This window comes from Lactuca sativa, chromosome 2, assembly GCF_002870075.4.
Source record: "Lactuca sativa cultivar Salinas chromosome 2, Lsat_Salinas_v11, whole genome shotgun sequence".
NCBI classification, from domain to species: domain Eukaryota; kingdom Viridiplantae; phylum Streptophyta; class Magnoliopsida; order Asterales; family Asteraceae; genus Lactuca; species Lactuca sativa.
The window spans coordinates 160,878,925-160,895,881 of NC_056624.2; the positions used below are offsets into that span (position 1 = coordinate 160,878,925).

A 16,957-nucleotide genomic window follows, 5' to 3' on the forward strand; every position below is an offset into this window, starting at 1 on the left:
GGGTAATATAGTCATTTTATGTTTGGTTACTATAAAGATGGTCCAATTAAAAAAGGAAGAAGATAGAGTTGACACATGAGACCATAGTAACGATTTATATAATTTACTCTTTTATTTTGATTAAAAAGTTAAAAACTCCCTAATGTAATGAACCAAACGTTGTATTTTTAGGTAAGAAAATACAAAGGATGGACTTAAAAATAAGATGGTTGCTATTATTGTATATTTGCACTTTATACTTATAGAAAGCTCTTGGAACTATCCATTTCAAAAACACATTTTTTTGTATTACAATTTACAAATTACATGCTACAAGTCTACAACTTAAAGAAATATTGTGATCTATCTTCCCTTCCTTAAACGCCTTGACATTGCAAATACCCTTGTATCTCGTATGGTAAAGTGAATGTGGGCAATTGGAGAGTCAATCACACACACACACACACACACACACACACACACGATAACCGAAGGACATAGTTTTATTCATGATTCTAGTGATTGACGCCATGGTAAGACTCACCTCCAAAGAAATATCGACTATCAGTTACAACTTCCAATCTTAAATATCGTAGGAAACCAATAATAAATAATATGAGATATCATTATGCCACCACTACCACATTTCCCAAAATGCATATATTATACATTGTTAAAAACAATAATTTATATTGCGGTTGTCAAGATTGAAATTTTATCTATGATCATTTTGTATTTTGTAAAATTATAATCGTAAGAGTGGATCCAAATCAAAATGTTATATGCATATGAATTAGTCTTCAAATTTGATTGTAATGTATTGTTTTTACGTTTGCGATTATAACTTGATGTTGCTTAAGGCATCGGTGGGAAAATCAAATTTAATATCTTAGACAATAACAATAATTTTTATAGATGTAATCATGAAAATTGTCCTAATTAGACACAAAACATCTTAATCGCAAAAAGAAACAATATCATTGTGATCATGTACAACTAAATGAACAGAACATAAAGTAAATGGCATGCATGTCATTGTGCTCTTAATAAATGAAGTTTTGCTACTCTATCTATGAGGCTTCTCATGATTTGTAATGCTCGATTTCGAATTGAATGGATAAATTTTTGAAGTTTGATTTGATCTTATTGGAAAGCTTTTTAGACTATGCATTGGATTTAGTAGAAATAAAGACTTGAGTAAGATTCAAAATACTAAAAACCTTATTATAGAATAAAGACTAAAGAGGTGATGACATATCTACTTATGATTTAGTTGGATCCTAAAATCCTACTAAAACCTTGCTTTAGAATGGGATCACAGTGTGATTGGGATAACTTTTCACTTGTAGGATCATAAGTAGGTAAATATTAACAAACATGAATGCGATAGTTCGACATGTATTAAGGTTGTTATGTTCTGTTTTTCCAAATTATTTATTTTGATTTAATAATTCCTTATGCTTTAAAAAATAATTTTAGTGTTTGATCTGATATTAGCATAATTTAATGAAAATATAAGGTATGAAGAAATTTTATGGATCAAAATTAAAAAATAACGGATGTTTATGTAATTATTATTGAACTAGGTTATAACCCGTGGACACCACGGATGAGAAAAAAAAAAAATATTTTTAATAAAATTATAACGTAATTATTGAGCAATGATAACTTTTGTTTTAATAATTTGTAAATATAAATGTTTTGTCAGTAAGTTCATATTATAAAATGATTGATTGAAACTATGAAAGTATAGTAATTTGCACATCCGATGGACAATTTGTAAATATTAAAAGAGAAACATAAACAATCATGTAAATGACAGTTGTTATATGACATTTAAAAACTATTATAATATAAGAAAAATAAATAGACACAAAAAAATTACGAATTAAAATGGTGAATTAATGGTAATTTAATTAATAAAATAATTGATATAAATAATAAAAGTATACATTGTTTTTATAAATTTTTAAAAACTTCTTTATACACAATATCGAACTTCAAGATGGATAAAAATTCTTATACCTGTTAATAGTTAAAGTGATCCAAATAGACAATGGTCATTACAAGTTAATTCCTAGTTTTTTTAACAACACAAGTAATGTGTTGGTTAAAAATGAATAACTTGAGCACCGGATATATGTTGAGAAAATGATGTGGTATATTTTTTTCTTGGATTTTCAATTATCCAAGTATAACTTTCTATTTTATCTTCTCTCTTTAATGTATGTGTCCTTTATATTCTTGTTTGATAAATAATAAAAAATAATAAAGTAATGTATGTGTCCTTTATATTCTTGTTTGATAAATAATAAAGTAAAGGTAAAAATAAAATTAATAATTTTAGAGTAAGAGTTAGAGACAATTGGTATCTCTTGTAACTCGAATGATTGAGAAATTGAATAATAATAAAATAGTAAATAAAGGATAGTTCTAAATCATAATGAGTAATCAATTATCTTGAAACAATTAACAATTTACATATTTATGTTATTTGTCTTTAATAAATAATATTTAATATGTTTTGATGATATTTACGTTTAAATAAATTAATTAAAATGTTCATGTATAATGATATAGTATAAATTAGATTGACTTATAGAATTGTCGACCATAATATATAAAATTATTATAAAATGGTATTTTAAAAAATTAATTAAAATGTTATTTGTCTGTGTTGTCTATGAGCCCATTGAAAGCTGCACACATAGCTGAATCCAACACAAGTGGATGCACATGTTTTGTATTTTGAGTTGGGGTTTTGGAAGCTAATATGGTCTTCTTCTTTTTTTTTTTTTTTTTTTTTTTTTTTTTTTTTTTTTATTTTTAAATTAAAAGTATCATCGTTGAATTTCATGGTCTCTGGTAAGATATATTCAGAGACAATTCACTAAAAGAAAAAGAAAATTATGTTTTAATGCAACGTTGGAATGAAAAGTAGGATTATTATATCCGGTGAAAGTGACATTTTTGTTTAACTTTTTAAAGTTAATTCCCAAACTGCCCTTCAACTATTTTTCCCTTAATAATTCAGATTTAAATTTGGTCATCCTGTTCTCTTTTGTTTTTGATAAACGTGATGTTCTGTTGGATCATATGATTATACTTCTAATCTAAAACATCTTCTCCATATTAATTTTTTCATAGGAATTTCATTAAAATGAAATATATATGTTGTGTTTACTTTTCCATTTAAATATTCGTTTTTATCAAAATGTTTGTAGGAATTGGTTGGTGTGTTAATACATGAGAGTGTAAATGATCATTCATGTTGATAAAGTACAAAAAGTCAATTGCCCAGTTGTAGTAATACATATAAGTCTCTTTTTTCGAGTTGTAGTAATATAGTTGTAGCATACAACTTACTTACAACTATTTGCATATTATAGCATCATAGTTCCGTACTTCTATATTACAAAGATTTATTTTACTATTTTTTTCATTCAAGGCATTGTTTTAGTTAAGAAATCATTTTATAAAGTATAGGGCTATAATAGGAAATAATTTTATAAAGAATATGGCTCTAATACGAAAAACTGAAAATGAAATAATAAAAAGTACTAAAAAATTATATATGACGTCCCTAAGAAATAAGTAGAAATACCAAAACATGAAAAGGTAGTAGGGGTAATATGTTCTTTTTTTAATTTAAAAATGCTAAATGTGTATTAAATGTAATCATAATAACAAAACTACATTACATTTTTGGCCCTTTGAGTAAACAAATGGAAAAAATAAAAAAACAAATAGCATTTTAGTTGTATTGAATGGTGGAGTTTTGGTAACAACCATGAAAGGACCAAATTGCCCTATTTGCCCTTTGTTCTTTTAATTGTACCAAACCATCCACTATTAGAGTAAAATAATAATTAATACCTAAATGATCCCTTCAAGTTGGGATGAATAACAGTCACATGAAGAAAAATTAAAAAAAATTAAAAGTAGGTTGCTATAAAACGTGGTAAGTAAATTGTTAACAATTGTTGAGTACATATATATAAACACGCAGTAACATATATAAAATTCAACAAAATCAATGTAAATTGACACACACTAACAGATGAACAGAAAAAAAACATACAACATTAAGCTAAGGGACATAAACGGTATTAGTTGTAGAATGCTACTACATGCCAAGTTCATTGTTGTAATGGTTGTTAAGTGCAAAAAGTAGCCGAAAAATAGCATAAATTTTTTCCTGTAGCATAAATATTGTATTTTTCTTTTTTGCTCTTCTTCATTCCACTATCATTGAATGCTTAGGTAGGACTTGGGTTTGTGACATTCTGATGTCCATACTATTTCTTTACATACAAGTGAAAATATCTAAGAAACGAAGGAATATACATGAAATCGATGATAGTTTTCTCTGTTCTTGCTACATTATCACTTCCGAAGGCAAACCAGGAAAAATATATCTTCACGTATTCATTTTTTCCCCATTTTTTCACTTATTATGTAAAAAAAAAATTATTTTAATTTACATCATTTTGTTATTTTCATTGATGGAAGTTTTGCAGGTAAGAATTGGGTTGTAGAAGACACCCATAATAAAAAAAAAAAAAAGGGTTTAAAAATTATGAGTATCAGTACAGGGACTGATCTATATATATCTATAGGTAGATGCTAATAGACTTGGAAGTGGAACTCAAAGATTAGGTTTCCCAAAAGAGTTAGTAGGTTGTTAACAAATATTAGGTTGTTTAGAAAAGGGACATAAACAGAAGTGTAAATGATCATAAACTGACATTATACCTTTTGCTTACCACATAAATAATCAAAGGAAGGTATCAGAAACATAAGGAGAAGAAGAAAAAAAGATCGTACATCACATAAACTACCATCAGTGAACAATTTTTTGTTTTATACTAACCTGATGGATTCAAATGTCTGAATGCAAATGGTAGTTTGCAAAGATGCATAAGAAGTATCGATAGCTCTGAAAATGTCAATAAAGAAAACTAATTTAGGGGATTGATTGCATTCCTATTATGTTGGAGTTATTTTTGGTAAAAGATAATGCGATTGAATTATCAGTAGCTGATATCATATCTTTATTCGTATTATATGTACAACATTCAAACGTAAATATAATGCTTTCAATGATAGAATGTTGGAGTATTAAAACTGATTTGTTGATTAATAGGAGATAAAGATGTCGATGTTTGACTACAAGAAATGGGCGGGAAAAGCAGGCAGCACATAGGTGTAGTAGTGACACGTGGCAAGAAGTGGAGTAAAATGGTGACATGTGGCGTTTAAGGGAGGTTTTTATTAAGCATAGAGATTTAAAACTTACTTCATTGTACTTTTGTAACAAAAATATTCATTTTTATACAAAACATCTATATATCCTATGTAATTAAGCAGAATTGTGTTGACTTGTCGCAAAGACCATGCTTATAGGCTATATAGTACGCCTAATTCAACTCTATTTGCAAATAACAACTTGTGACAAATAATATTCATTTTTTATACAAAACATCTATATCTTATTAAAGCTAATCAAAATTGTGTTGACTTGTCGCAATCTAGTACGTCTAATTAAATTCTATTTGCAACTAACAACCTCTGATAGATCTTTGTTTTTTTGACATGACATTCGATTGAGATGACTTTTCTGTTGGTTTTTGTTATTAGTTTGTATTTGACTGTTTAGTGTCGGCCAATTGGAAATGGTGGACTTTTTTTTTTTATGAGAACATCATTGTCCTTGATATTTTGTGAGTAGATATAATGGTAAAATATAGAAATCTATTTTTTTCACAAAATTATTGGGCTTCTAAATTGATATTATGCATTAATAATAGAAAAAACACTTGAATATAAATTATTTTTTTATTGATTTTACGTTGTGTATGTAATGCTAAGTATTCTTTACTTTCCGCAAATTCACTAAGTCCTTGGATTGGAGCAGAGACGGACGCAAGATTTCACAGTAGGGGTTGCACGATAGTAGAAAAATTTTGAAAATTTTCGAAATTTTTTCCACTGTGGCCAAAAAATGTAAGGGTTGCTGGTGCCCCCCTGTACCCCCCCCCCCCCCCCCCCCCAGATTGGAGAACCTTTTAAAGCTGCCATTATGCATACTAATCTACCAATATTCAAAATTTAATTCCTTTCAGGTTAACGTAAGGGACGCGAGAATATTTTCAGGCGGAGAAAGTTTGTTCGCGGCGTGAAATCTTTGCCAGTTGTTCCGTTCGAGCTAGCCTAAAAGCTAAGGAGAGGACTTACATGCACAATACTATGAGTAATTATGTGTAGTAGCGCCCAAAGAGCTCTCTTTTCTGATGTCAATTTAAATGTTCATGTTTTAAATTAACACTTCCTTTAATAATTCTATCTAAACGTCATATAAACATATAAAACTGTAGTATGTCATAGAATTTGTTAAACTATTTACATTACCATGGAAAATTTAAAAGATAACATGGGCTATCCCTTAACATAATTGTAACTAAGGGGTCGTTTGATAGTTGCTAACTGGGTTAGATCTGACTGGGTTATAAGCTGATTGGGTTAGAAGTTTTGACTGAGTTAACTTCTGACTGAAACTTGTTGTTTGATTTTGCTTCTGACTGACCGTGCAAAATAACTATATTACCCACAAACAACATTTTTTATAATAATTCATTTATGATTTACCATTTAATTTATAACATTAAATTTTTATATATACATTACATCTAGGGTAACATTTTTTTATAATAAGCAAAACATTTGTCATGTCTAAGTCATAATTTGAATAGAATATACCAAAGTAAAACAAATACATTCATAAGAGCAAACACCTTCCAAGTTCCAAGTTACATGAATAAAAAATAAAACTAAATGCAATCTCATAACAAACAAAATTAAATGACACAACTGAGTTCTTGCATCTTCACGTTTAACTTGACAAATTATAGATATAGTTTTACCAATTACACATTGTAGAGTTCTATCCTTACAGCAAAATCAAACATTATTATCAAAATCACGTGAAGCTCTAGCATACAAACATCAAACTGTTGTAGATGCTACATCTTTCAAATCATTTGGATCCATGTGAAGCTCCTTCAAATTAGTTGTAGGAGCTCCCATCAAAGAAGAATTTTTGTCCTTCTAGAAACTGAGAAATACAAATACCATTTAGAGCAACAAAATCCTTGCAGAACAACAGCAAATAATCACGAGCATAACAAAATAATGGACATGAAAATCATGTAGAGCAAGATCAAGGCAAGAAAATCACATCAACTACTACTCCTAGAGCATGAAGCTATTCATCAGAACTAACAAGACTATATTGTCTGATAGGATCATAATCAGTTTCTCCACATTACTAGTTGGACCCCCTCAAATCCAACTCATAAGAAATCAATGATCTCTGTTCTTGTAGCTGATTCAACATTAGAACATTAGATAATAATAAACCAATAGTAAAAAATCACAAGCATAATTGAAATATTAAGCAACTTGAAGCAGGAAAACGATCCAGAACACTAAAAACATATATGAAACGCCTAAGAACCGATGACAGTGATCACTGATTCGGGATTCAAATGGAGAAAGTTTTTACTTTATGCAACAACTAGGGCTTTAGGGAGAAGAACAATACTAATCAATAATTAGGTCTTTGAACAATCCATTTGGAAATCGCTTTGTAGAGATAAAGAAGGGACTAGACAAGAAACTAACAATGAAGGAGAGAGACGGCAGAGGACGAGGTTGGTGACAGCGGTTGCGACGAGGATGGAGGAAGGTGACGGTGGAGGAGGAGGTCGGTAGTTGAGGAGGAAGCGATGAAGCTTAAGACTTGCATTCGTTCATGACTTTAGCGACAAAGAAGAAGATGCGTTAAGGAGCACACGTGATTTGGGATAAGGGCAACCAAAAGATTTTTCTCGGTCAGCTGTGATTTTTTTTGTGGACCGAATCAGCGATTATTTGTGGACCGAGTTAGACATATGGATTGGGTCAGATACAAGTCAAACAGTCTGACTGTATTTGATCGGACCGAGTCAGACAAAAACGTCTAACCGGACTGGGTAAGTATCAAATCAAACTGGCCCTAAATCCAAATTTAGCTAGGTACATACCTAATTAAACTCTCTCTCCTACCTTGTTACATCAACTACCATGACAAGTCCTTCGATAGATTATAACCATTTGAGTATATTAGATATATGAAAAATTTTAATATCGAATTTTGATATCCAAACTAATATTGGAACTTTATGACATTGAGTAGAGTAGAGATATTAAAATTTGCGATACTGAATCTTGACAAATGATATCCAAATTAGTATTGAAACTTTTGGATACTAATTTGAGTATCCAGATTTCCATATACCAAAATTTCAATGTATATATTTTATAAACAATCTAATCACTTAGGAGGTGTTTGGTACAAAGAAATGGGAGGAGAGAAATAGAATTGATTCCATTTCTCTTGTTTGTTTGACACTAAAAATGAGGAAAGTGAGAAAAAAATCGTTTCCCTTTCCACCTATTTGATTCTCTATAAAATAAGGAGAAAAGGTGAGAAAACAAAAATTACCTTCTAGGGAGAATTGAGTAAAAAAGCGGAGAAATGGATACGAAAACAATGTCGCTGCTAGTCTACTACTTTTTTAAATTATGAATAATAGGACGTCAAAAGGTAAAAGGAAATCTAATGGGACACAGCTCCAAATTTTTACAACCATGACTCAAAATTTCGACAAACAGTAATTTTTTATATTATTTTGCTAGTTGATTTAATATTTTGACATCAACTTTTTAATATATATATTTTTTTGAAAACGACACATATAAGAAAATCGCATTCACTTTGATAAATTTAAAAAAATCACAAATAAACCATAATGTTATTTACCAATACAAATATACCCACAAGATACTTCATTTGAACTTTGAGTACTGTTAGTTAAAAAAATACAATAACACATAAAAAAAGTTTAATAAAATAAAAAAAATCATTATGACAAAAGATTGTTGTTTGATAAAGTAAACATGATAAAAAAAAAATCATTTCTCATTCGATAGATTAGTAGAACCAAACAAAAGAATTGATCTTTATATATATATTTCTATGGTAATTTCTTTGTGGTACCAAACATGAGAATCAATTCTCTTTCTCCATCTTAATTCCATTTCTCTCCATTTCCATTCTCTGCTTCAGTTCCAATTCTCTGTACCAAAAATGCCCTTACTGGTTTTATGTATTTTGTTTTTCACTCAACACCATATGATGATATTTACTCGTCATTTTAAGGGATTACAAGCCAATAGGTATGAACAAACTTATTTATTTCATACTTGAAACACATATAAAGAAAGATCATTATACATGTACTTCACTCAAATATTCTAATAATTACAAACTAAAATTAGATACTTCAAAATATATAATTCACATTTCCAAATACATCGAGTATCTATATTAAAAAAGACAATATATGAATCCGTTCCCAAAACCGAATACCTGGAATTTTGAACCGAATTCATATATTCTAAACAACTTTTTGTTGATGACAATTTACATTAGAACGGGGGAGGGGAGCGAAAAGACCTTCCATAAACAACATGTGAATACGAATGAGATTGAGAATAATGAAACACGTTCTTGATCTTATGAAATCCATCACTGAATACGCCAAAACCGAACAACAAGCCGATTGTTATTCCCAACACTATCAAGAATGTGCATATCATGCATATTTTCCCCAAGCATAACATCTTCTCAAGATTGATGAATAAAAAAACACAAGCAATAGAAAGATTCAATAGAGAAATCTAACAAAATTCGTTATAACGTGATGTTGATTTTATTTGAAAGAGATACTATAAATGTGGCAATGATGATGAATATGGTGGTAGCAAGAAGAAGACTCTCTTTCATCATTTGAAGCTAGTACGTGTACGGATAGTTTGCATAGTTATAGATTTTGTAATACTTTTCTTTCCTTTTTCCAAGTTTAACTATTGATATTGTCACCTTGGTGGATGTGGTGATCACATTATCGAGTCAACAATGCTTATGACCTTATATTTCCTTGTTTAGGAGGAAATATCGGAAAGAACAGTCAAAACTTTCCTTTTGGTTCTTATATTTTTCTTCGAAAAAAATCGGCAATAGAATCATTTTTAGGGTTACTCCGTTTTTTCCTAAGGGTTCCATATTTCCCATTGCTCTTTGTTCTTTAAACTTGAACGCATTTTCCGTTGCTCTTTGCTCTTTAAACTTGTCAACGCATCGGAAGTCTAATAGTTGAGCAGTGAAATTTCATACAAGAGATCCGAGGTTTAAAAGATTCAAATACTGACACGTCTAAAATACTGGCGGAATTCTGCAATTGATCTCTCACGTGAATCATGGGACGGGTTTTGACGTGGACAAAATGATGTTGTTTACCATTTTTATTCCGGTTCAAAAGACCTTGTAACCACTAATCACTTCGGTTTATCACTTAAATTTTAAAGTAAACTACATAAATGCTCCTTATGGTTTAAAGAAGTCTATGTGTTTGATGCATAACTCTTTCGTTTTCATTTGGAAAGTTCTTGTGGTTTGGATTTGTTTCAATTATAGTTCCTAATCGAGTTTTAAAAAGACTAATATACCCTTATCACAATTCTCTTTCCTTCATTTTTTGCCACACAAAAACCATCATTTTTTTCTCATCAACAGTACAAAATGAAACTGCTTCTTCCTCTAATCAAATACCACGAAAAACAATGGGTCCCCCAAAGAATCTGCTTTCTTTCTTGATTCTTCATGATTCTTGTGATTTATGCCGTGATCAGAAGACTTATGCCGAACGTAATATTGACTATCACAAGCCCCAGTAATGCAATACCGTTGAATCCCCTGCAAACAGAACAAGCAAACGAAAGTGAAAACAGATCCATCATCATTCCTTACAAAATCGTTTATTTAGATGAAATCGTATCTGCATATATCATCAAATCATAGTTAAAAGTACAAAGCAAACAGACATGGGTTTATCAGTAGAATTCACATACCCAATCGGGAGACGTCCCTTAGGATCACCGGAAGAGTAACCCTTGAAATAGAAAAACCGAGTAACTGTGTAAACTAATCCCAAACACGAACATATAACTGGGTGTTTAAACCCTCCCAAAACCATCAAAACAAAGAAGATCGGAAGGGATTCAAGCGAATTCTGATGCCCTCTCTGTAATCAAACAAACAAAACTCAGATTCCTCAAAACCCCTTAAACGAATCGAAGAAAAATGATGTATTTTTCACAAATCAGCAAGCGATCTGTAATTCTGTACAAACCTGAATACAGTTGAAGAGTTTGTAATCCTTGGTATCAGCTTCAGTGGCGTAGAGTGCTGGATATGACACATGATACCTTCATTGAAAAAGTTATTAAATTTCCAATTAGGGAAGTTAGAATCAAAGGGAAAGAGTGTTTGTATGGAAATATTACTTCTTTCGAGCTTTGTTGACTTGAAGCAGCATATACAGGTTGACGAAACAGTAGGTGATAATGGTGAGAATGATATAGCTGTACTCCTTCGGTAAAAGAACAACTATTCCGGCCATCTTTTTGCTCCGATTAAGATATATGACTATTTGAGAACTGGTAAGGATTCTGTTAACGACGTTATCAGCAAGCGTCGTCTTCTGGTTCAGGGTTTTTGTAGTATGCTTTCAGACGAATTACCGAAAAGTCCCTGTAGTATGGAGATGTACTAAACTTTCACCTTTGGTTTCTCGAGTATTACATGTTAACCCTTGCATTCTTTTTGGTTGCAATCCTAAATGTCAAAATTCAAAAACTTTTTGTCGCTTAATAAAACTAGAAATATTTGTTTATACATTTATAAACACAATAATTCGTTGCCATGAAATCGAATATACTAATTCAATAAAATATTATAGTTTTTGACATGTGGTTATTATTTATTAGTGGTATTTATATTATACTTCTAGTGTACAAAAAAACTGTTATGATACAAAAGAAAGGTATTTTGAAAAATTTCAGGATAAAATACTTGTTTAAGTTACACATGCATGAACGATTATAGTTATGTAAGTTATTTCTCTAAATCAATCATTAAACGTTTTCTTATGTTTGGAGATAAATACAACTTTTGATTTTATTTATAACTTAATGAAATTATTACTCTTTTTAAATAACTAGCAGATATAACCAAAATCTAAATGTTGATTGAAAATTAATGAGAATCTGTCATATTTCAATTAAAAGATGCAAATCTTTTTTCCCAGTCCACATATTTAACCATATAATAATAAGAGGGTGTTCCGTAAAATTTATTTGAAAAGACTTAAATAATGAGTTTTTATTAAGTAATGAGTACGTTACTTATCATTTTTTGACTTATTAGATCTTACCAACAACTATAAGTTGTTTTTTACTCAAACCTTTTTTTTTGACTTATACCGGTATCAAACCAGTAATAAGTTACAAAGCTCATTTTTTAAGCTTTGTCAAACACCCTCTAAGATTATAACATTTGGTAAAATCTGAATTATGTTCTTAGTTCGTTTTCTCATTTTTCTCTCCCCACCGTAGCATTGGAAGATAAACAGGATAACAAGTTAGAATCTTTTTATTTTCCTTCCTAAAAATAACATTCAGTAATATCAATAGATAAAAAGTCGGTTAAATATAGGGGTTGAAAATGCAATAGATGGAAAAATGAATGGTCGAATTGATTTTGACGTAATGCAATTCTTGGTAATGACCACCACTCATGCATAAATATTATTTCTTCCGCACATGCGACACAATAATATAATCAGTTAAGTCTCCGCCGGCAGAGGCATGTTGGTGCATTGTCAAGATAGTCAGACTTAGAGGTAAATTTGTGAAATAACAAAAAATCGGAGGCGTTTGAAAAAAATAATCAAGAAAATTGATGTTTTGGAAAATTACCACAAGTTCTACATAGAGGGTAAAAAAGGAACTCCTTTGGTTCAAAGGAATAAAAAAGCTATGAGAAAGTGACGTGGCAGTGGTAAATTCGAAAAACACACATAAAAAAAAGCTTCACCAAAATTGAAAGGGTGCTGCGAAAAAAGTTATGTTTGAAATCGAAAAAATTATGTTTGAACTCACCAAAATCGAATAAATTGTGTTTGAAATCGTTTGAAAAAATTATGTTTCAAATCGAAAAAACTTACCAAAATCGTTTTTTGGCCATGGCTATACGAAGAACAATTTCTCAGAAACATATGTTTGAAGAACAATTCCTATTGTTCTTCAAACACATGTCTCTCAGGAATTGTTTTTCGCATAACCATGGCCAAAAAACAATTTTGGTAAGTGTTTCTTGTTAATTTAGCGATGTTTCATCATTTTTTCACATACCATTGATTCAACATAACAAATTAAACTATAAAACTACGTTATAAGAAAAAATTTCAATTTTGTTAAGTTTTTTCTTTTTGATTTTACAAATTTACCCTTACCACAATGCCACGCCACTTTCTCAGAGCTTTTCTAATTCCTCAAAGCTGAATGATTTTTGCAGAGACCTCTCTGTGGAGCTCATGGTCATTTTCTGAAACATCCATTTTCTTGGTAATTTTTTTCAAACACCTCCACTTTTTGGTCATTTCACAAATTTTCCCTTCAAAATATCCAAAAATCAAAAAATCGAACATAAAAATCTGAAAACCATACTGTTTTTTAGGTTTACCGAACCAAAATTTTTGACTTTTTCGGTTTGGTTAACCGAACCCGAAACATAGCGTTTAATGTGACCTCATACCCTTGAACATCATAACAATATATCAAATTGTTAGTATCATACATTATATATAAAAAACAACCAACAATATCAAATTTATTAGGGGTTGCATGATTTTTTAAAGGGTTGCATTACTAAAAAAACTCATTTTGCGACGACAGTTTCCATCTCTAAAAGGGTTACATCGATAAATTTATATTAAATTTACATTTATTAGGACTTTATGACAGATTCCCAACAGATTTTCGAAGGATTTGTGATGGATTTATGGCGAATTTTGAAGAGTTTCCATTAATTTTTGCATTTCACAATAAAATTTAAAGGGTCGTCAATACCACCTCACAACACCAACCAATGCATGTCTGATGTCCCTAACCATACACATGTTTGCTTCCAAAGGTTTTCATTTACTTTTAATGGTGTATCTATTGTAATCTCTATTTCCGTTTGTTCTCCTATCATTGAACTTGAGACAGATTTTAATCATTCTAATATATGATCAATATTGGTTTCTCAATGTGCAAAGTGAGATAAGATAACAGACTTAATTACAAATTTAATCATTCTAATATATGATCAATATTGGTTTCTCAATTTTGCCATGCATTTTATCTTATATGATCCTATCAAGGTTGCCTACCGACTTGTTATGTGTAGGATGTATACTCCTAACTGGAAGACTGTGCAACTGTGTAAATTCACACAAATCTATGTTGTAGTCCTCTTTTTGAACAGATTATATTGATAACATTGAAGGATTCTCATGAGTCGAACAAAATGCAATATTATTAAAGAGTTACATTTTACTGAAAGCTCTTGGAACTATCATTCCAAATGCACTTAAAACTACAGTTTACAACAGCTTAAAGACCAATGCCTCAACTAAAAAGTAAAAACAATAATTTTTTTTCTCATCAACATTACAAAATGAAACTGTTTCTTCCTCTAATCAAATACAACAAAAAACAAAGGGTCCCAAAGAACATTCTTTTCTTCATGATGCTTGTGATTTATGCCTTTAGAAGATTCACCCCAAAAGTGATATTGACTATCACAAGCCCCAATAATGCAAGACCGTTGAATCCTCTGCAGACAGAACATGAAATCCAAGGTGAATACAGATTACAGATCCATTATCATTCCTTACAAGAAACTTAATCTAAATATCATCGAATTAAAAGTATAAAGCAAAGAGACAAGGGTTTATCACTAGAATTCACATACCCAATCGGGAGACGTCCCTTAGGATCACCGGAGGAGTAACCCTTGAAATAGAAAAACCGAGTAACTGTGTATGCTAATCCCAGATACGAACATATAACTGGGTGTTTAAACCCTCCCAAAACCATCAAAACAAAGAAGATCGGCAGAGATTCGAGCGAATTCTGATGCCCTCTCTGTAATCAAACAAACAAAACTCAGATTCATCAAAATCCCACAAACGAATCGAAGAAAAATGATGTATTTTTCACAAATCAGCAAGCGATCTGTACAAACCTGAATACAGTTGAAGAGTTTGTAATCCTTGGTATCTGCTTCAGTAGCGTAGAGTGCTGGGTATGAAACATTATACCTTCAACAGAAAATTTTGTTAAATTTCAAATTAGGGCAATTAGAATGAAAGTGAAACAGTGTTTGTTTGGAAATATTACTTCTTTCGAGCTCTGCCGACCTGAATCTGCATATACAGATTGAGGAAATAGTAGGCAGTGAGGTTGAGAATGATGTAGCCATACTCTTTCGGCAAAATTTCAACTATTCCGGTCATCTTTTTTCTCCGGCGAAGATCTGAAGATGATTAATTGAAAACTAGGTAGGATTCAACACCTTCGTCTTTAGGTTCAGGGTATTTGTAGCTGGCTTTGAGATGAATTGCTGAAAAGTCCTTGTAGTATCGAGAATTTCTAAACTTTTACCTTTGACTTTGAGGGTATGACACGTTAACCCTTTTCATTCTTTTTTGTTGCAATCTCAAATGTCAAAATCAATATCGCTTAACTAAACTAGCAATTTTGAAAGACTTATATGGATATAAATTTTAAAGAAAAATGTACATAATATATCATAATACCACTACTCCACACTTTCCCAAATAAACATATATCTATTATACATTTATAAAAACAACAATTCGTTTAAAATGAAATTAAATATAATGATTCAATTAAAAATCGTATTCTTCGACATGTGGCTATTAATGGTACCTATGTTATATTTCTCGTGTGCTAAAAATTGTGATTATGATATAAAAAAAATGTACATCAATAATATCAATAGATAAAAACTCGGTTAATGATAGGGGGTGAAATGCAATACATGGAAAATTGAGTGGTCGAAGAATAGAGTAGTAGCTGGTGTGTGTTGACCTCTTGTTTTGGCTTTCTTCCCAAGTTCTCTCGTCGTTCCCACTATTCCCATTATAAATTGATTACGACGTCATGCAATTCGTGGTAATGACCACGACGCATAAATATTATTTTTTCGAACATGCGGCACGATAAAATAATCAGTTAAATATAAAGTAGAATAAGTTCTGGTATTTGTTTATTAATATTACGGAGACGATAATAAGAGATAATAAAAAGAAATTATCATAATTTTCTAGAAATAGGTAGTACAAAATTAACATTTTGAGAAAATACAAAAATAAGTTTTTATTCTTGAAACTGACCTACTTTGGAACTCATTTATGAGTTTCAAACATTCATTTTCTCACAAAAAGGTATGTTTGATTTTTTTTTTTTGAAATCTATTGTGAGAAAAAGCAAGTTCCAAATTTGTAGTATGTTAAAACACTTGTATATATGAGTAGGATACCCTCATTTGTGAATCACCTCTTTAAGTTTTGTTTTCTCTCTTGTAGTTGTAAGCATTCTTAAGTAATACATGTTCCTTCCCCCTTTAGTTCTTTAAGTTGTTCATGTTTCAATTTACTTTCTGTTTTGCTTTGGTTATGCGAGTAGAATGGCCTAAAATGATGAGAAACCCTAAAATTTTCAATAAATCTAATAGGCAAAATCATAAACATGTAGGTGGGAGGATAACTGATGAGAGGAGATAAGATCGATATAGCAAGACCATGAAGCATATCACGAAACGGTATATTTAATGTCATTGGGGATAACTACGGTAAAGTCCCAATATTTTGGCAAAAGTTTTAAAAAAATCCCATTTTTTTAATAAAAAAGCCCAGAAAATCGGATAATTCATTCAGTTTAGTCCATTTTGACCTTTTCAGCA

At 30.5% G+C, this 16,957-nt stretch overlaps 2 protein-coding genes across 2 annotated transcripts; both read right to left on the reverse strand.

Moving 5' to 3' along the window:
- Positions 1-10,592: 10,592 nt before the first annotated feature.
- LOC111915975 (uncharacterized) lies at positions 10,593-11,787 on the reverse strand. Its single transcript, XM_023911607.3, has 4 exons — positions 11,428-11,787; positions 11,274-11,349; positions 10,993-11,165; positions 10,593-10,837 (listed from the first exon to the last, which is right to left on the reverse strand). The coding sequence occupies exons 1-4, from the start codon at positions 11,541-11,543 to the stop codon at positions 10,759-10,761; spliced, it is 444 nt and encodes a 147-aa protein (XP_023767375.1). The 5' UTR covers positions 11,544-11,787; the 3' UTR covers positions 10,593-10,758.
- A 2,694-nt stretch (positions 11,788-14,481) lies between these two features.
- On the reverse strand, positions 14,482-15,550 carry LOC111916028 (uncharacterized). The gene is made up of 4 exons (XM_023911672.3): positions 15,370-15,550; positions 15,215-15,290; positions 14,942-15,114; positions 14,482-14,803 (listed from the first exon to the last, which is right to left on the reverse strand). The coding sequence occupies exons 1-4, from the start codon at positions 15,483-15,485 to the stop codon at positions 14,728-14,730; spliced, it is 441 nt and encodes a 146-aa protein (XP_023767440.1). The 5' UTR covers positions 15,486-15,550; the 3' UTR covers positions 14,482-14,727.
- Positions 15,551-16,957: the final 1,407 nt, after the last annotated feature.

Bases quoted from the DNA above. Each gene is read 5' to 3' on its own strand.
- LOC111915975 (XM_023911607.3), bottom strand. From the start codon at position 11,543: ATGGCCGGAATAGTTGTTCTTTTACCGAAGGAGTACAGCTATATCATT. The intron at 11,350-11,427 runs GTAATATTTCCA...TTTTCAATGAAG, and splicing joins GTCAACAAAGCTCGAAAGAA to GTATCATGTGTCATATCCAG. The intron at 10,838-10,992 runs GTATGTGAATTC...TTCTGTTTGCAG, and splicing joins AAGGGACGTCTCCCGATTGG to GGGATTCAACGGTATTGCAT.
- LOC111916028 (XM_023911672.3), bottom strand. From the start codon at position 15,485: ATGACCGGAATAGTTGAAATTTTGCCGAAAGAGTATGGCTACATCATT. The intron at 15,291-15,369 runs GTAATATTTCCA...TTTCTGTTGAAG, and splicing joins GTCGGCAGAGCTCGAAAGAA to GTATAATGTTTCATACCCAG. The intron at 15,115-15,214 runs GTTTGTACAGAT...GTTTGATTACAG, and splicing joins AACTCTTCAACTGTATTCAG to AGAGGGCATCAGAATTCGCT.